We start from the raw sequence: 17,327 nt of genomic DNA on the forward strand, positions 1-17,327 counted from the left end.
TTCAATTTACATTATTTTCCCGTTTTTGCTAACCTAAACTTTTTTTTTAAACTTCGAGCAGTTTACTGCTTACCTTTGTACCATTTCAAGTTATTCACTGGACATTAAACCACATAAATTTCAATAAAAAACTGGAAAAATTGAGGCGTTCTAAAACTTTTGACCGGTAGTGTAGAGCTAGAATCGTGCATTTAATGGCACTAATTAAAAAGCCGACAGGAGCCAGGACATTGAGCGCTGCCGCTGACAACCCCAACATGGATGGCACACATAGGTCGGGCAGGCCGAGGCCACGCCCTGAGGAGCCGTGAATGGTCAAGGTTTTGATTGATGGGAAGGACTGGTAGAGAGAAACTCGATGATTGGTGAAGCACAACCGATGATGTGAGAGAGCGGTGTGTTAAATAGTTGAAGCGGCGGACATGTGCCCGTTTCGTTCTGGATGCCATAGCAAACGGTCGTGATTGCTCCTCTCCTCCACCCTTCTTGAGGTTTTGAGTCTGGCAGTAACGTTTTAGGCTGGCATCTCCTCCTCGTTCCTCTGTTCATCTGGGCATTGAGAGCAAACATTCCCTCTTGGGTCTCTCGTTCCAAAAGCGATAGCGGACGGTTGGGTTTCGCTGTCTGCACAGGGAGGCTTTATCTCTGGCAGCCGTGTTCTGGCATCGGGCTGGTGGTCGTGGGCAGAAGAGCCGCGGACCAAGGGCTGCAATTTCACACCAAGGACGACGAAGACAGGCACGGCTGGGGGAGCGAACTGCACGCGGGCCGTTCGATTCGCGCATAAGGCCTGTTTCGCGCCAGCGGGCACGGCCTAATGAACGAGGGCGTACAGAGGCCTAGCAGCACGGGAGCAAGCGGATTTCCCGCCAACACCAGAGCCGCGTTCAGACTGCGCGCCCGGGTCCTGGATGCTTCCTGGGAGACGCACCAGCGATCAGAGCTAAGTGCGCCAAATAACCACACACATTTATTTTATCCAACGTTATTTTATCTTTCGTCTGTGTTTTCAAGTCTGGTTGTGGGGACGTCCCGTTTAGGAATTCAGTTTACCATGCGTTTCTTTGTTACCGGCATTTTCTTTAATAAACCTGTTTCTTTTTGTACTGTAGCGGTTACCGGAAGCATACACAATCACCTTGCACTGGCCGATGACGCAACCGGCGAGCTGTTACTTGTCCGGACTCACCCGGGCGTGTCCAGACTTGCCTTTCCCGGGCGAACGCTTGACTTGCATACCACGCCCCGTTGAGAGGCGTGGCTTACCTATTTGCGTACCACGCCCCGCCTGAGAGGCGTGGCTTTTGTGTGTTGAACGGGACTTATAAATTGCCGCCCGTTCAATCGGTTGATTCAGTGCTTTTGAGTTCTTTCGTGTTGAGCTAAAATAAATAGCTCAGTGAAACTTCGTTCCTGGTGGAGTCTATTTTGTCCGGCTTTATCGTGCAAGCACAGCTCCCACAATTGGTGACTCCTTTTCAAGAACACGGCGATGGCGTCATCTGCAGCTTTGAAGCTCCCTGGCTTCTGGGAGTCACACGCGGCTGTCTGGTTCACCCAGGCAAATTCTCTCTTCGCCCGGCGGAACATTACAGAGGACTCGACGCGGCCATGTGGTCTCCGCGCTCACCGCCTCCACCACTGCCCGGGTCCTGAACTTCCTACAGAACCCGCCGAATGCCGACAAATACGGCACGCTCAAAGGCCTACTCCTCGGTGTGTTTGGACTCACGGAGGCCGAACGCGCGCGACAGCTGCTCGACCTCCCGGACCTGGGTGAGGCCCGTCCATCCGAACGCATGGACCACATGCTTGCTCGACTCGGCGACCACAGCCCAGATTTCCTCTTCCGCGAGCTGTTCCTCCGGCAGCTACCCGGGCAGGTACAATTAGCTTTGGTTAATTCGCCCATCACGGACCCTCGCGCCCTGGAACCCTGGGCCGACCGAGGCAATGCCCGCGCCACGACCGGCGCCACCACCGGCCGAGTTAGCACCCCTGGCGGCAGCGGCCGCAGCGACGCCCCGTCGACCGAACCCGACGCGACCGCCGGAGCCTCCACCAGAGCGGACCATGTGCTACTACCACGCCAGGTTCGGGCAGAAGGCCAGAACGTGCCGCCCACCATGCACTTTTGGCAGTTCGGGAAACGACCAGGCCTGTGCTCGCTGCCTGCCATGAGCGTCGGCCATTCAGGCAGCCTTCTGTTTATTACGGACACAGCGTCCGGGCGGCGTTTTTTGTGCGACACCGGCGCTCAGCTGAGCGTGATACCCGCCTCGGTGGAGGACAAACAGGCCACGTTTTGCAGCCCGCCTTGGTCGCCGCAAACGGCTCCTCCATCCGCACCTTCGGTTCGCGCAGCGTCGCATTCTGCTTCGGGGGCCAGCGCTTCAGGTGGGACTTCATCACGGCGAAAGTGCCCATGGCCTTGCTGGGTGCAGATTTTCTTTGCGCGCATGGGCTTTTGGTCGACGTCAAACGGCGTCAGCTCATCAACGCGGAGACCTTCAGCTCGCCCGCTTGCTCATTGAGCGGCTGCGCTCCGACCAAGCTAGCCTGCGCGCTCCCGGCCGCGGACGATTTCACCCGCCTACTCGCTGAGTTTCCCGCCCTCACGCAGCCGACGTTTTCGGCCGTCGCCGTCAAGCACGGCGTCGAACACCACATCCCGACCCAGGTCCACCGGTCTACGCCAGGGCTCGTCGCCTCGACCCGGCCAAACTCGCCGTGGCGAAGGCGGAATTCGACGTGCTGGAGCGATTGGGCATTGTGCGGCGGTCGAATAGCGCATGGGCCTCGCCCCTGCACATCGTGCCCAAACCAGGTGGCGGATGGCGACCATGCAGCGATTACCGCCACCTCAATGACGCCACCACCCCCGACCGGTACCCGATACCACATATACAGGACCTTTCCGCCCGTTTGGCGGGGCGGGTGATCTTTCCGAAGGTCGACCTTATTCGGGGCTACCACCAGGTACCCGTCCGGCCGGCCGACGTGCCGAAGACGGCGGTAATTACACCTTTTGGCTTCTTCGAGTTCCTTCGCATGCCGTTCGGCCTTAGGAACGCGGCCCAGGCCTTCCAGCGGCTGATGCACAGCGTGCTGCGCGACCTCACCTTTGTTTTCATCTACCTGGACGACATTCTCGTCACCAGCACTTCCCAGGCGGAGCACCTCATCCACCTGCGCACGCCTTTTGAGCGCCTCGGCCAGCACGACCTCATCATCAACCTGGCGAAATGCCAGTTTGGCGTCACGGCCGTCGACTTCCTGGGGCACCTCATCACGAAGCGCGGGGCCGTCCAGCTGCCGACCAAAGCGGAGGCAGTCACAAGTTTCCCGTGCCCCTGCTCCATCAAGGCCCTGCAGGAATTTTTGGGGATGGTAAATTTCGACCACCGGTTCATGCCTCGTGCCGCCCAACTCATGCGCCCCCTGTACGAAGCCCTCCGGGGCAAGCCGGCCAAGCACGACGTCGCCTGGACCAAAGAGATGGACGAGGCGTCCAGGGGCGCTGCGCTGGCCCTCGCCAACACGACCATGCTGGCGCACCCGGCGCTCGACGCATCCATCGCCCTCACCACGGACGCTTCCGACTACGCGGTGGGCGCCGTGCATGAACAGTGGGTGAACGGGGCTTGGCAACCGCTGGCCTTCTTCAGCCAGCAGCTTCGCCATAACGAGCGCAAGTATAGCGCTTTCGACCGCGAGCTCCTCGGCCTTGACCTGGCCGTTCGCCACTTCCGCCATCTTTTAGAGGGCCGCCCGTTCATGGCGTTTGTGGACCACAAACCCCTGGTCTTCGCCATGGCCAAGGTTACGGAGCCGTGGTCGGCCCGCCAGCAGCGCCACCTCTACGCCGTGTTCGAATTTACGACGGACATCCAGCACGTCGCGGGCAAGGACAACGCTGTGGCCGATTGCCTCTCCCGGTCCGGCGCGAACGCCGTCCACCTGGGTGTGGATTTCGCCTGCATGGCGGCCGACCAGACCACCGACCCCACGGTGCAAGCCCTCCGGACAGCGGACACAGGCTTGCGGTTGGCCGACGTCCCCTTCGAGGACACAGGCACGGTTCTCCTGTGCGACGTTTCCCTGGGCCAACCTCGCCCCATCCTGCCCACCGGATGGCAGCGGCACATTTTTGATGCCCTCCACGGCCTTTCCCACCCGGGCCGGAAGGCATCGCAGAAGCTCGTGGCAGCGAAGTTCATCTGGCACGGGCTCCGTAAAGACGTCCGCGACTGGGCCAACGCCTCTGTCGCCTGCCAGCGCGCGAAGGTCCACCGGCATACACAGGTCCCGTTGGCACCATTCGACGTGCGTGCGCGGCACTTCGACCACGTCAATGTGGACCTGGTGGGACCCCTTCCCTCCTCGCGGGGCTTCACCCACCTCTTCACGATGGTGGACAGGACCACCAGGTGGCCGGAGGCCGTCCCGCTGGCATCAACAACATCCGCCGACGTGGCGCAGGCCTTCATTGGCACTTGGATTGCCCGTTTCGGCGCCCCCTCGGACATGTCCTCCGACAGAGGCCCGCAATTCACCTCCGAGCTTTGGGGCACGGTCGCCCAGGCCTTGGGGGTCAAGCTTCACCGCACCACAGCCTACCACCCCCAAGCCAATGGCTTTTGCGAGCGGTTCCACCGCTCGATGAAGGCCGCTCTCAGGGCCAGCCTCCAGGACGACGGTTGGGCCGACAGGCTCCCGTGGGTCCTATTGGGCCTCCGAACGGCCCCTAAAGAGGACCTCCAGGCTTCCACCGCCGAGCTGGTCTACGGCCAGCCACTGCGTGTGCCGGGCGAGTTCATCCCTGACGCCACCGGCCCCTGGTCCGCGGCTCGCCAACGCTCGGTCCTCCAAGACGCCGCCAGGAGATTCGCCTCCGTGCCTACGTCCCATCACGGCGGCCCCCAACCCCACGTCCCCCCAGCACTTCGCACTGCGGAGTACGTTTTTATCCGTAACGACGCACACCGGGGACCGCTCCGGCCGCCGTACGATGGACCTTTCCGGGTCCTGAAGAGGGACGACAAGTCGTTCATCGTGGATATCGGCGGCAAACCAGACCACATCTCCGTGGACCGCCTCAAACCGGCCCATTTGGACCTCGACCAACCTCCACAGTTGGCCCTTCCTCCACGGCGGGGCCGTCCCCCGTCAACCAAGCCCCCCTCCCGACCATCCACCGCCACGCCACCTACCACCCCCACACGAATCACCAGGGGTCGTTTCGGCTGGGTTATCAAGACCCCCCTCAAACTCACTCTCCCGGTGAAAGTTAATTATGGGGGGGGCGCATGTAGCGGTTACCGGAAGCATACACAATCACCTTGCACCGGCCGATGACGGCAAGTGAGTGCACACCCGTGGTTGTCACAGGGGAGGTGACCGAGGAGGGGGCACAAGAGGTGTGTTGGTGAGGTGTACGAACGACGAGTGTGTGCCAAGGTGTGCGGTGGTCAGGTGTGTGACGAAGTCTATGAGTGAACCTGGAGGGTGTGTCAGAGAAGGTGCAATGACAAAGAGCATGGAGACAGCTGGATGTGTGAGCAAGGAACGGGCTGCGGGGTGTAAGCATGCAAGTGGAGCATCGACGGTAACCGGGATAGCGGTTAGATCGACCTGTAGCCGCAGCGGGCCCTCGGTGCGTGCCGGGCTTCGTGTGCAGCGGGAACCAGTGGGGATCATAACCACGGCGGTTTGGAAAGAACCGCCGTACGCGATCCACGCCGGGCCGCGCTCCGAACGGTCGCGTCCGTGCTCCGCTCAGCGGAGCGGGCGGCCCAGTAGGAAGGGTCGGCACGGCGACCCCTTTTGGTCGCGGCGTTCCGGCAGGGCAAGATTGGGTCATCAGGCAGGAGACCGAAAGGCTCCGCGCCGAGGTGGATCTTGGGATCTCGGCCTGAGCGAAACCCCTTCCCTGCACCGAATGCCGGACGGATCCAACCGCCGGCAACGAACCACCCGCCTTCACTGGTCGACTTGGCGAAGCCAAGTTCTGAGCATGTAAAGACGCACCGAGGCTCGAGTTAAAGGACATTTGGTAGGGATAGGGAATTTGTCATTGGAAAATTTTGATTGGCTGAAATTGGATGGGCCAAATTGGTAGTGGAAGATATCCGATGTGATGGGATGGCAACTTTGCCATCCCTCACAGAGGGGGCAAAGGAGCAATAGCTATGGGGTTTGGCAGTGAAAACTAGCCCGGGAGGGTTAGGATAAAGTGTGTAGGGATCTAGAGAAGATGACCATAGGTAACGGTAAGGTTAGGTAGCAACATTGGACAGGTAGTTGGGGACATAGAGAGGGTAGTTGGATTATAATGACGAGGGAGCGCAATAGTTTAAAGGGGCGACTGGGAAGCGCGAGTTTCAGAGGGGAGTAGTTAGGTCAGATGATGCCGTGTGAGTGTTGGAGGTGTACTCAGGAGTGTATTGTGAGAAGGTGATTGTGAGTTGTATTGAGCATGGAAGAGTATGGAGCAGTGAGTGAGGAACAATTGTGATTGCACAGGTGTGCAACTGAACAGGTGTATGGAGCAGTGTATGAGTGAGTGATGGTGATGTGTGTTGTGTTGACCAAATGGTCCTGGGAGGAAGGAGGGTGCAGGAAGCACCAGGAGGAGTAATTGCACAGGTGTGCAACTACAGGTGTATGGAGAATGGTTGAGTGGAATATATGGAGTATGGAATGGATGGTATGGAGTGAGTATGGTGGAAACAGTGGAGTGGAGTGGATGGTGCGAAGGTGTGAATGGGGGAAAAGTGGACCCCTATCAAGAATACCCAGGGAGGGTAGTTTAAGCGTTAGGTAGAGGGTACAGGTAAATTGTGGTTGGATATTGGCATCTGTGGTGCGTGGTGGAAGAATGGAGTTTGGATGGGTGCATTAGTGACGTGGAAATGGCTGGGCGTGTGGCCTGTTAGTGTGTGTAGTTGGTTGGGCACTCCACCACTGTGAGGATGTCGGCCAGGTGAGGCCGCAGGTGAGCTCTGGGAGCCGTTAGAGTTGTGGATGGGGCCCGAGGATCCGGAGGACGGACCCGGGTAGCCCAGTGCCAGAGAGGGCACCGAGTGGGGAGAGCACCAGAGGGCCTTCCCCAGTAGATAGGTTAGGATAAGGAGCAGGTAAGCTCGGAGGCAACTGCAGTGGTGGAGGTGTGCAGGTGGGTAGACCTGCTGGGAGAGCCACACGACCCAGTCCTGAAATTGTGCCAGGGCACAGGGAGTTGAATCGGGGTAGTGAGACCCCAAATTGATGAAGCACCACAGTTTGGTCAATGGGAATTTGGTTCTTAAAACCGCATAGAGTAAGATTGCCAATGGTTTTGCAGGGAAAGACCCCGGGTAGTGTAAAGTGTATTAAAGTCATTTAGAAGATCGTTAGGATTAAGATGAAGAGAAGGACAAGTTCTGGTGTGCGATAGAGAAGCTGATGGAAAACGTGAAAGATGAGGAAGTTGTTGTGGTAGGAGGAGACCTAAATGGACATGTGGGAAGGAGTATGGATGGTTTTGACGGAGTTCATGGGGGTTACGGATATGGTGTGAGAAATGGAGAAGGTGAAAGGATTTTGGAGTTTGCTGATGGAGCTGATTTGTTGATTTGTAATACTCAGTTCCAGAAAGAGGATAATAAGCTTGTTACATACACGTCAGGTGGGTCGACGACAACCGTTGACTACCTGATGGTGCGTAGGCGAGATAGGGGGCACCTCCGAGACACAAAGGTAATCCCGGGGGAGGAGGCTGTTTCACAGCACCACTTGGTTGTCTGCGACGTAAGGGTGAAAGGTGCGAGGAGAGCTCGGCGGGTGAAGTACCAACCGAGAATGAAGGTGTGGAGGTTGAAAGAGGTGACAGTAAGGGAGGCATTAAAAGAGAGGCTGAGTAGGGTCGAGGATGATGTGGTTGAGCTTGAAAGTGGTTGGATGTCAATGAAAGCTAGTCTGTTGGGAGCTGTTGGTGAGGTATGTGGATGCACAAAAGGACCACCGAGGCACTCGGAAACATGGTGGTGGGATGATGAAGTTGGAAAGAGGCTTGACGAGAAGAGGAAGAAGTTCAAGGAGTGGCAGAAGGCGAAGGGTACGGGAGCAGAAACAGCAGAGCATGAAAGTTATAAGGCAGCCAGGAAGGCTGCAAAGAAAGAGGTAGCAAAGGCGCAGGAGGCATGTAGGAAAATGTTCGGAGAACGCTTGGATTTGGAAGAGGGTCAGAGAGCGGTATTCAGGATTGCAAAGCAGATAGCGAAAGAGAGGTGTGATGTGATGGGGGTGAGCTGCTTGAAGGATGAAGTGGGACAAATCGTTGTTGACCCAGATGGAATTAAAGGAAGATGGAAAAGATATATGGAAATGCTGTTGAATACAGAGAATGAATGGGATGGCAACATAGAGAGTAACCCAGTTTTAGGACCGGCAGAGAAGATAACTGAGAAGGAAGTTGAGGAAGCGATAAAAGCAATGAAGGGTAGAAAAGCGGGAGGGCCGACGGGAGTTGTGGGAGATATGTTGAAGGCAGCAGGAAGTTGGGGTGTGAAGAGAATGACAGAGATCTGTAATCTGGTGGTGAAAGAAGGCCGCATTCCAGTGGATTGGGAACTGAGTACCCTCGTCCCTCTATACAAGGGGAAAGGTGACCCTCTGGAGTGTGGCTCGTACCGAGCGATAAAGTTATTGGAGCATGGAATGAAGGTATTGGAAAGGGTGTTGGAGAGGAGGATAAGGAAGAAAGTGAAGATCGACGAAATGCAGTTTGGATTTATGCCAGGAAGAGGAACGACAGACGTGCTTTTCATTGTGAGGCAGTTGCAGGAGAAGTACATGGAGAAGAGGAAGAAGTTGTTTCTTGGGTTTGTTGATCTGGAGAAAGCATTCGATCGAGTTCCACGCAAAGTATTGACATGGGCATTGAGGAAGTTAGGAGTGGAGGAATGGTTGATCAGAGTAGTGATGGCAATGTACAAAAGAGCGCGCACAGCTGTAAGGACGAAGGACGGGAACAGTGGTGAGTTTGAGGTGAAGGTGGGAGTGCATCAGGGGTCGGTACTAAGTCCACTACTATTTGTAGCTGTGATGGAGGTGCTGGCTCAGAACGTAAAGGAGGGTTTACAGTGGGAGTTGTTGTATGCAGATCTGGTGTTGATTGCGGAAAGTATGGATGGACTGAAGGAAAAGATGAACACGTGGAAGGAATGTATGGAGACAAAAGGTCTGAAGGTGAATATCGGAAAGACGAAGGTGATGGCAAGTGGTAAAGCATGTGGTGAGGTGGAAAGAACTGGGAAGTGGCCCTGTGCTGTGTGTAGGAAGGGTGTCGGAGTGAACTCCATTCAGTGTACAATGTGCGCTGAGTGGGTTCATTAAAAATGTAGTGGTCTGAGAGGGTCATTAACCAGTGTGGCAGCTACATTCAAATGTAAGGTGTGCACAGAGGGAGCTGCAGATGGAGGAAATGTTGAGTTGGATCTTGGAGATGGTGTGAAGCTGGAAGGTGTGAAAACATTTTGCTACCTCGGAGACATGCTGAATGGAGAAGGTGGTTCAGACTCGGCAACGGTTGCTCGAGTGAGATGTGCATGGAAGAAGTTTCGGGAATTGAGTGGCGTGCTGATGATGAGGGGAGTGTCGTTGAAGCTGAAGGGAAAGGTTTATGCTGCATGTGTGAGAAGTGTTATGATTTATGGGAGCGAGACATGGGTAATGAACGTAGAGCAGCAACGAAGGTTGGAAAGGGTGGAAATGCGAATGGTTCGACGGATGTGCGGAGTATCGTTGAGAGAGAGGAAGACAAATGATGAATTGCGAAAGATGATGGGAATAGAGCCTGTGATTGATGCTGTGAAGAGGAACAGGTTGAGATGGTTTGGTCATGTGTTGAGGAAGGATGAAAGTGACTGGTTGAGAAGAGTGATGGAAATGAATGTAGAAGGAAGTAGAAGACGGGGAAGACCGAGAAAGACTTGGCTAAAGATGGTGGAAGAAGAAATGCGGGCAAGGGGGTTAACAAGGAGAGATGCAGAAAATAGGGCAAAATGGAGAAGATTGTCATGGGGACCGCAAGGCTAACCCCCGCTCTAGCAGGGAAAATGGCCTTTAAAATGCATGTTGTTGTTGTGTTGTTTAGGATTAAGAATCTCCTCGCACCATCTACATCCACTCACCTGAGGTGGCAGAACTCCACACCATGCCATGGATGTTTTGATTATTTTTATTGTGCAAATGTTTGGAATGTGAGACGCATCATGACGTGGGTGTGACATTGTGCTTTGTTGTTCCATCGCTCCCTCCTTATGAGGATTGATGATGAATTGGTGATGGAAAATTTTGAAGTAGTGGGAGTAAAGACGAATTTGGTATAGGGGAGATATGGGGAAGACGAGACAGATAGCGACGGATTTGTAAGGTGTAGGGTAATGTGTAGATTTTTGTAAATATGGGGTAAGGGCAAGGGTAGAGTAGGTAACAGGGGGGGTGACATACGGTAGGGACGAGCTGTCGTCGTCGTCGTCGTCTATGATGAGACGATAATTAAAATAAATGTTGACTTTTGAGCAAACGTTTTTTAAAATGCAATATAAAATACAGATCAACTCTCCATACTTACTGGAAGGCAAAGGCACTCCCATACTTCCTTCTTGCTGAAATAAATTCAGCTTCTGTATTACTTGGAGCAGTGAGGAACAAAAACTGATGCCGTGTGGACATGAAGAGAAGTTCCTGTGGAAAGATTGACAGAAAGAGACGTTCAGAGAGCGGGAGAGAAAGAGGGAGATATGGAGAAAAAAAAACAAAGGGAGAGAGAGAGAAAGTGAGCGACGAAGGTGGAGTGAATAAATATTAATGTGCAACGTCTTTCCTTTCCGCTCATCAATCATTTGACAAAAAAAGTACAAATTACAATATAAGAATATGATCATCAAATCTGCACAGTACTCCCATTGTTCTTGCATTCATCATAACAATTATAATCATTAATTTAACAGAAATGGATTACATAGTTGTACACCTAATGTATAAACAACAGCAACCCAAAAGCGAGTGACAGCTTATCCGACAGCCCAAATCCCACGTTGAGCTCCGCTCGTCACAGAGAGTATGATCCCGTAAGCCCAGAATCTCTCCAAACGCTGGGTCAACAACCTCGGCTGTGGGCCTATATCTGTAGATGCATGACCTCAACGATGTCAAGGCAGTCAGCCAATCCGGCGAATGCAACCTCGTCATTCAAAATGTACACTTGCAACACATGTCAGCCATTGGGGTTTAAACCCCATGACTCAATTGAGTATAACATCTGAAATTATATATCGTGCTTCTGAAAACTGATTTGAACTCAGCTGCAGGCAGAGGCGAGTGGACAAAATGTGGTTTCGAGGCTCGACGTGCAGGGTGGATCCTTAGCCCAGTAAACAAGTCCTTGAATGTATGTGCCAAACAGTAGATAATATGCTCGCGACCCACGTACAGGGAAAACATGTCGCCAAACGCCTTCTTCACAAAGGGAATAATTAATTATATATCTTTGTAGTTTCTAGTATGTCTCCTAAAATCAAGGATGTAACCAACCTCGGGAGAAATATAGACATTACATATCCTTGATTTTTATTGTATTCAGCACGTGTATCCAATCATTCATCTACCATTTAGCCTAGTGTATGAGAATATTTTCTTCGACCTGCGCTCGGGTCTGATATGTTTAGATAAAGAGCCAAAAGGGCTCAGCCTATCCCATGCTTACATCTGTTTGTCCAAGTTTGGCCTTCTGTAGGAAGGGACAATGGGAGGTGTTGTCGTTATGGCCCAGGTTTTGCTATGTCTTTAGCGCAGATTCTTGTCTGATATTTTGCTATAAATGAAATGCCTTTTTACTTATTTTTCAGCGAGTGTCTTGAGAAATTGCCCGCTGCGTGTTAGGCGGCGCATTCTTGAGCCTTGCTCCACACTGTGTGTTTGTAATCGATTTTATTAAACATTGTTGCTCTGATTCTTCTTCTTCTTCCTTCCCATGAGGTCTTCACCCGACAATTTTGGTACCAGGAGTGGGGTCATCCAAGTGTGCAGACGAGGTGGACCCTCACGTTCTAGGTCGGGAAGGAGGCCTGCCGGCATCTAATTTGGTGGGTAAGCATTTTTGCACATCGAAATTGAAGCCTCCTGCCTTGCTTTGGACGTGTGGACCTCTGTCGGCTGTACCACCTGGCTTGCATTCCGAACCATATTTAGTTTAAACCAGAGCAGCAGTGGGTAATGAATCGATTATACAGGGCGCCCGAGATAAGGAGGGATATCCCTCAGGTAAGCTTCCTGCGTGGGAAGCAGGTAGACCCATATGTGGGTGATAGATTATAATAGGTGTTAAGTTACTCCGGCGTGAGAACTGCGTTTAAGGTTAGGGATCGGGGGGCGACCCGATCTTAGGACTACCAGGAGGGACTAGCCCAAGAAAGGTAGGACGATGAGTATTTTAAGTTAAGCTACGCACTGGATGTGTTGGAGTGAGCACAGGTATTTGTGTATAAGGGAATGAATGATCTGTCATTGCAGCGTGTATTTGTGTTTTATTTATTGTGTGTGTGTCATTGATGTGTGTCATGGATTGACAAGGGGTTCCCCAAATTGCCTACGGGCGTTGGGCAATCCGGATGAGTAAAATTGGCAGGGAATAATGAGTATGTTATGGAGAGCATGTGTAGACAGGGCTTTAAAACAAGTGTTCAATTACATCCCCACATTAACGGCTCTCCAAATGTAGTAAGGGAGAATGGGAGTGAAAGTCAAAAATGATAGGCTGTCAACCGACTGGGTGTTTATTCAACGGCATGGCCGGGGCTTGTATTTGGCCGACTTGGGATGGCAGAATGCGTTGAATGAAGGCAAGAATGACATGTGATGCTGACGTGAGTCCAATCGGAAGGATGGATGGTTATGGTTTCACCCGGTCCGTTTATCTGTCTGTCTGTCTGTCTGTGAATGGAAATTGAACTGGACTTCGACAGAAGGCAGGTGGGTGGTCACCTGCTGTGAATTGTGGTGGAACATTTGTGACGTCCCCTAATACGAGAGGACGAATTGGTTTGTAAATGTGTTGTGCAGGTACTTTCTCTGTAGGTAGCTAAATTCTACCTGGGATAAGTTCAGGTGGAGAGGGGAGTTGTCTCTGATGCCTTGCTCCACGGGGCAGGAATATTGTTGTCAAGTCTCATGTAACCTTGGTTAACGTATATCTACGGACAAGAGCTGCACTTTATTTTAGTAAGTGACTGGGAAAGTTTGTTTAAAAAGGTGCCAGCGGAGTTGTTTAGAGTTATGGAGGTCACAACTCGCTGGAACCTCTTTATTTATGTTTGGCTGACTTACATTGGCTAGTGTATGAGAAAAGGGGGACTGAAAATGCTTTGATTTTTTCGTGGATTGCCCATTGGGCATGTTTAGGATTTAATAGAGTGGTGGAGTTCTGTGAAATATAATGACGTTGTCTTATGGACACTTTGTGAGTGACTAGACACGTGCCTGAAAGGGGAAATTGTATTCATAACTCATGTGGGTTGTGTCTGAAGAAAAGGTTTAAAAGGAAGTGAGAAGAAGGTCATGGAAAGTGCAAAGATGATTAAATTGGAAAGTCGAATCAGATGGATTACTTGTCAATGACAGGTGACTGCAGGAATTGATGAGAAAGTGGAGGAAAAGGTTATAAAAGTTGATGGAAAAGACAAGAAATAAAAAAGTGGTTAGTTATGGACTGTTGTTTTGTGATAAGAAGGTGATTGGGGGCTGGTGAAGATTGGATCACGGCTCTGCAGACCAAGTGAACAGAACTCCACCAGGTATGTGGGAATCACATCAATTAAATTATTGCTCAAAGGGAGGTGATAGAGCAAAATGAAGAAGATTGTCATGGGGACCGCAAGGCTAACCCCGCTCTTGCAGGGAAATGGCTCTGGGAGGCTAGTTGTTGTTTTTGGTAGACTCTAGGTTCTAAAACCTAAGGCAAAATGCATAGGAGGGTAAAGTTGGTGATTGCGGATGGAGATTAGTTAGAGAACTTGGAGACGATTTCGTTATTTTTCAGATAATTTTTCCAGTGGGTTTATACTGGTGTGAAATTCGCGTATCTAGGAAGGAAGGGAAAAAATGTCCAGGTATTGATAGGATAACAGTGAAATTTTGAAGTGAAGTGAAGGATAACAGTGAAGTGTTAGTGTGTTCGTTGCGATTTTTGGGAATGGCAGGGTACTGTCGTACATGGATAATTGACTATGCGTTACTAGCAAAACCTCTGTATGAGGCGACGAAAAACGACCAGCCACGGATGGTGAACTGGACGGACAATCGAATACGCTGCTACGAAGGACTCAAACGAGCCCTGATAACGGCCCCAACCTTAGGCCTTCCCGATTATAAAAAGGCCTTCACACTTTTCACCCATGCAGTAGGGGGATTCGCGCAATCCGTGTTAACTCAGACTCATGGAGATAGGGAACGTCCAGTAGCCTATTTCAGCAAAAAGCTTGATGCGGTAGAACAAGGCTTTCCGCTGTGTTTACAAGCCGTGGCGGCTGCCCAATACGCAGTTGAGCGGACGGCCGACATAGTTATGGGACATCCGGTCCTTTTACAGGTACCGCATTGCGTCCATACACTACTACAACAGCGAAACACACAGCATCTCACAGCCACTCGACTGATGCAATACGAAACGGCATTAATTATGGCACCCAACGTGACGGTGATGCGGTGTACCATTCTTAACCCAGCGACACTTTTGCCAACAAAGGAGGAGGGAATCCCGCACGTTTGCACGGACGTGGTCCAATTAATATCCACGGTAAGGCCTGACTTACAGGACACTCCGCTACAGGAAGCCGATCACACCTATTACGTCGATGGTTCAGCCAAACGGGCTTGGGACGGATCCCTGTTATCTGGGTACGCAGTATGCTCGGATACGGAGACGGTCGAAAGCGGCCGCCTCCCGCCCACCTGGTCAGCACAACAAGCTGAACTGTACGCACTCACGAGAGCGTGCGAAGTAAGCGAGGAAAAAGCAGTGACAATTTATACAGACTCGGCATACGCACACGGAGTGGTCCACGACAAAGGGGCCATATGGAAAATGAGAGGGTTCCTCACTTCAGCGGGAGCACTCATTAAAAATGGGGACTTAGTGCGAAATCTGCTTCATAGTATTATGCTTCCACGTGAAATAGCTGTAGTTAAATGCCGAGGTCACCAGCGTACAGACGACGCTGTGGCCCGTGGAAACGCCCGAGCCGACGAAGCAGCAGCACTAGCGGCAAACCAACAGGTTGGGTATAATATGCCAGTAGTTACGCGCAAACAGGGCGCTAAAGCGACTGCCCAGACAGACGTTCCGACATCCGCACCTACAGAGTTCGATGTAATACAATTACAAGCCGCGGCCTCAAACGTAGAACATCAAGATTGGATTAAATTGGGAGCTCAGCACCCCGCGGAAGGACAAATGTGGACGATTAATGACAAACCCGTGGCACCGCGAGCTTTATTACCATGGTTGGCACGCATGGCGCATCAAAATGGCCATGTGTGCCATAGGGGGGTGATGAGGCAGGTCACTTCCACCTGGGCAGCACCAGGCCTTTCGACTGTGGTTACCATGGTCTGTCGCTCGTGCGCTATATGTCAACGGCATAATAGGGGGGCACCCCCCAGACGCCGCCACAACGTGAGTCACCCGGCTCCCGTCGGGCCGTTCTGTCATATCCAGTTCGATTTTTTTTCAATTTACCGCCTTGTATGTCCTTTAAGCATGTATTGGTAGTGGATATGGCAGCCCTTGAATTACCTATCATGGATGACATGCTTCTAAAGTTTTGCATAGGTCTATCCCATGTGGCACGCAGCATACATGAACGTGTTCGGGAGGCCCTGCCGGAGCCAGCAAGCAAGCCTATCCACACCTTCGAGGCAGGAGATTACGTGCTGGTGAAGCATTTCACCCGTAAGACTGCGCTCGAACCAAGGTGGACGGGGCCATACCAAGTTCTTCTGATCACACCAACAGCGGTGTTTTGTGAGGGCAAGTCGTCCTGGGTACATGCCACACATTGTAAGTTGGCCATACCCACAAACACAGACACCTCAAACGCACCACCACAGATCGAGGATGCTGCACCACCGCCTGTTAGGGGTGGCAATCACACTTAGTTTAATATACTGCTTTGCCAGCACTGGGGACACGAGGGCATGGGCGAACACGGAGACATATGCATATGGCGACCAAACCGTTAAGGTCTACCGGCAGAGAGTTATCTGGGGTCAGAGGATAAATATACCCTGCTGCCATGTGAAGGAAGACGTATGGACACGGATAATGTGGAGGGCGTTGTACACAGACTCACATGGAAGGAAGACAGGTTTTGCTGCCCTCAGTCGTCTGAAGCAAGCGCCACGACAAGGCAGCGCACCAATAGTAAACATGGCCAGGCCAGGTTACAAATGGGGAAAGGACTCGAACAATTTAACCACGCATGTATTACTGAACAGCGGCACTACTCTGATACTACAATGTGAATTCATGACGTCACAGACCCCCTACGACTATAGGCCACCATGCATCTCATACATATTAATTCCGCACCGACGGATCGAAAGCAGGAAAAAGCCAAAGGAAAATACGTATTGGACAGTGACCCGTGCAATGGCGAAGGTACAGAACCGATCACGTTGTTGGGTGTGTATGCATTTTCCCCACACCAGTACGACAGGGATAGAAATGGTAGTGCTGCCCCTGTCCCTACGAGATATGTGCTCAGGACCCTTGCGTACCCCATGTCTGACCACAACCTTGGAACTGATAGGCCCAAAATCCCCAGCAGTGTGTTCCCGGGAGTTTCGATATACCCCACCCATTAAGCAGGCTTTGTTAGACAAACCACCTGATCCAGTCTGGGTGACAGAGCAAAAGGGACGGGTGTGTCTTATAGGAAAGGGACACGTTCAGATGGGAACCTCGGAATGTACCCATACCCTGCCATCCGATACCAGAGGGAGAGAAAAGGGAGGCCCCCTTGTAATAACCATAGATGACCAGGCCCAGCATAACGTAACCAAGCTAACAATATCTTGGGGAGCACCAAGCGCCACCCGCGTTGAGATCAGTAAATGCATGGCCTCGGCCCTTATCCCACCCCATGGAGTAATGTTTATTTGCGGAAATAAAGCATATCCATACTTACCCGACCAGTGGGGAGGGACTTGTTATCTGGGATCCATTTTTCCCAAGGTAAATTTGGTAAATCATGTATTATTAGATGTAGGGAAGATGATTAAAA

At 52.1% G+C, this 17,327-nt stretch overlaps 1 protein-coding gene across 2 annotated transcripts in view; it reads right to left on the reverse strand.

The window, feature by feature from the left end:
- The window catches only part of LOC137429139 (protein mono-ADP-ribosyltransferase PARP6-like), a 139,396-nt gene that overhangs the window by 17,669 nt on the left and 104,400 nt on the right, over positions 1 to 17,327 (reverse strand). For both annotated transcript variants that reach the window (XM_078779623.1, XM_078779622.1), the window contains exon 22: positions 10,619 to 10,731. In XM_078779623.1, coding sequence (XP_078635749.1) covers positions 10,619 to 10,731 — 113 coding nt within the window. The remainder of the gene's footprint in view (positions 1 to 10,618; positions 10,732 to 17,327) is intronic.

This window comes from Myxine glutinosa, chromosome 6 (assembly GCF_964187855.1).
Source record: "Myxine glutinosa chromosome 6, kmMyxGlut1.1, whole genome shotgun sequence".
Classification (NCBI taxonomy): Eukaryota; Metazoa; Chordata; class Myxini; order Myxiniformes; family Myxinidae; genus Myxine; species Myxine glutinosa.